We start from the raw sequence: 2,659 nt of genomic DNA, 5'->3' as shown, positions 1-2,659 counted from the left end.
CGCGCACACGCACGCTCACTCACTCACAGTTACACTCACACACACACACACATGCACGCTCACTCACTCACTCACAGTTACACTCACACACACGCTCACACACACACACGCTCGCTCACACGCACGCTCACACACACTGTTACACTCACACACACACGCTCACACACGCACGCTCGCACGCTCACACACACTCACGCTCACACACACACGCACGCTCACACGCACGCTCACACACACTCTGTTACACTCACACACACACACACACGCTCACTCACTCACAGTTACACTCGCTCACACACACACTCACACACGCACGCTCACACACACTGTTACACTCACACACACACACACGCACGCTCACACACTCACTCACAGTTACACTCACACACACACACGCTCACACACACGCTCGCTCACACGTACGCTCACACTCACTCACACGCGCGCGCTCACACGTGCTCACACGCACACGCACGCGCACGCACACACACTCACTCGCGCACGCACACGCACGCACGCACTCACACGCTCACACGCACTCACACACACGCACGCTCACACACGCTCACACTCACACACACGCACGCTCACCGTCGGTCTTAGTACACGATGTAACTACAGAAGAGTCAAGTATTAAATAGGAAAAATATAGAAACTCTTTGGTCATTTTTACGGTCTAATCAGATTCAATGATCTATGCTAAGCTAAGCTAAAAGTGCTACCGCCAGACCCGGAGATCGGCTGAATGGATTCGAAAACGGCAAAACTCAACTGTTTAACTCTAGCGGAGCTGGAAAATTAGCCTATTTTCAAAAATAGTGGAGTGTTCCGTTAAGTAAAAGTAACTTAAGTTGCTTTCAAACAAAGTTCACTAGGTCCCAGGATGATTATCATTATAATTTAAAACTATACTAAAAAAATTAAATATTAGATGAAAAACTTGTTTCCTTAACTACCCGAAATGCACTAAAATTTGGTTGGGAACAATAAAATTACTAACGGGGAACATATTCTAAAAATGAACTTAAAATAAAACTGAACTAAAAATACAATAGTAATATTAAAAGGAAATTAAAAAAATTTTAAAAAGCACAACAAAATGAATAAAAATTAAACTTAAATTAACATGAAAACTGAAAATATAAAACTAAAACCTAATTCAAACCATTAACAAAATCTATAATTCTATATACTGTGAACATTTATTGGGATTTTTAGAGTTAAAAATATTCTATTTATGGTTTTTTTTCTTACATTAACCTGTGACTACAGATGAAAATACACCACCCTGGCTAAATCTGGCACATCTTACACTGATTTTGTGTACTGTTAATGTGTATCGTCTCTGATTTAATAAATGAGTGAATATAAATCACTGGAATCCTGAAATCTCAAAACCATCTCATTTCAGTAATTGTCTGGGTGTATATTCCGTCTCTGACTCTAACAGTGTTTCTCCTAGTCACGGGTTGGTTAGTAAAGAGTCTGTCACCTTAGCGATGATGACTTCCTTCCGCAGGATCTTCATGGCGTAGTACACCCCCGAGGCTTTCTCTCGCACCAGAATCACCTTCCCAAACGTGCCTTTACCCAGCAGCTTCAGGTAATCGAAGTCATTCATCGTCTGAGAGCACAAACCATCATCATCATCATCATCATTAGTGCAAACCAATGACTGATTTCTACGCTCGTAACCGTAATCTGCAGAGAGACGCACCACTCTGGAGCTGGATTTGGACAGAGACACCTCCATGTCCTCCAGACCGCAGACGTCACCGGGAGAGCTGTACTTGATCTCCATCGGTTCGTCCGCTTCCCGCGCCTGCAGCCCATTGGCCACGGCCTGGATCGCACGCATCCACTCGTCCCTTCATACGTTACAAGCAGTCAGACAGTGATTTACCATGGTGAAGACACGAGTAACAACACAACAACAGAGCAAACTGCTCAAATGACGTGTTTCCAGAAGTATAAGAACGGTTTGTAATAAAAAATGTATCACATGTCCCAAAAAATATTCAGCAGCACAACTGTTTTCAACATTGATAATAATCAGAAATGTTTCTCGAGCAGCAAATCAGCATATTAGAATGATTTCTGAAGATCATGTGACACTGAAGACTGGAGTAATGATGCTGAAAATACAGCTTTGCTTCACATGAATAAATTATATTTTAAAGTATATTAAAACAGAAAACTTATTTTAAATTGCAATAATATTTCACAAAATTAAATTTTTATCAAATAAATGCAGACTTGATGAGCACAAGAAACTTCTTTAAAAAACATAAAAAATCTTACTGATCCCAAACTTTTGAACGGCAGTGTATATTTTTATATATTGTGATAAATGCCATTTCTATATTGCAAAAGAAAAAAGCATTTGCAATGCTTCATGGGATTGAAAAAAATTAAAGCTGCTTATTAAACTTCACAGTCTTGTATCTTTGTCTTTTTGTTTGATTTTCCAGTGCACTTTGAATGAATGCTCATCTCTCAGCAGCAGACGCGCATGCATGCATGTGTGAGTGTGTGTGTGTATCTGTGTGTGTGTGAGTGTGTATCTGTGTGTGAGTGAGTGTGTATCTGTGTGTGAGTGAGTGAGTGAGTGAGTGAGTGAGTGAGTGAGTGAGTGTGTGCGCGTGTGTGTGTGAGTTAG

At 41.2% G+C, this 2,659-nt stretch overlaps 1 protein-coding gene across 1 annotated transcript in view; it reads right to left on the bottom strand.

The window, feature by feature from the left end:
- akt2l (v-akt murine thymoma viral oncogene homolog 2, like) overlaps window positions 1-2,659 on the bottom strand; it is a 16,109-nt gene that overhangs the window by 9,702 nt on the left and 3,748 nt on the right. Inside the window, exons 5-7 of the mRNA XM_016464522.1 lie at window positions 1,718-1,868; window positions 1,467-1,624; window positions 1,377-1,383 (exon numbers count right to left, since the gene is read on the bottom strand). Of these exons, the coding sequence (XP_016320008.1) occupies window positions 1,377-1,383; window positions 1,467-1,624; window positions 1,718-1,868 (316 nt within the window). The remainder of the gene's footprint in view (window positions 1-1,376; window positions 1,384-1,466; window positions 1,625-1,717; window positions 1,869-2,659) is intronic.

Source organism: Sinocyclocheilus anshuiensis, unplaced genomic scaffold, assembly GCF_001515605.1.
Source record: "Sinocyclocheilus anshuiensis isolate Anshui unplaced genomic scaffold, SAMN03320099.WGS_v1.1 scaffold1386, whole genome shotgun sequence".
NCBI lineage: Eukaryota > Metazoa > Chordata > Actinopteri > Cypriniformes > Cyprinidae > Sinocyclocheilus > Sinocyclocheilus anshuiensis.
Note: the sequence above shows the minus strand (reverse complement) of the source record. Positions and strands in the feature narration are given on the sequence as shown.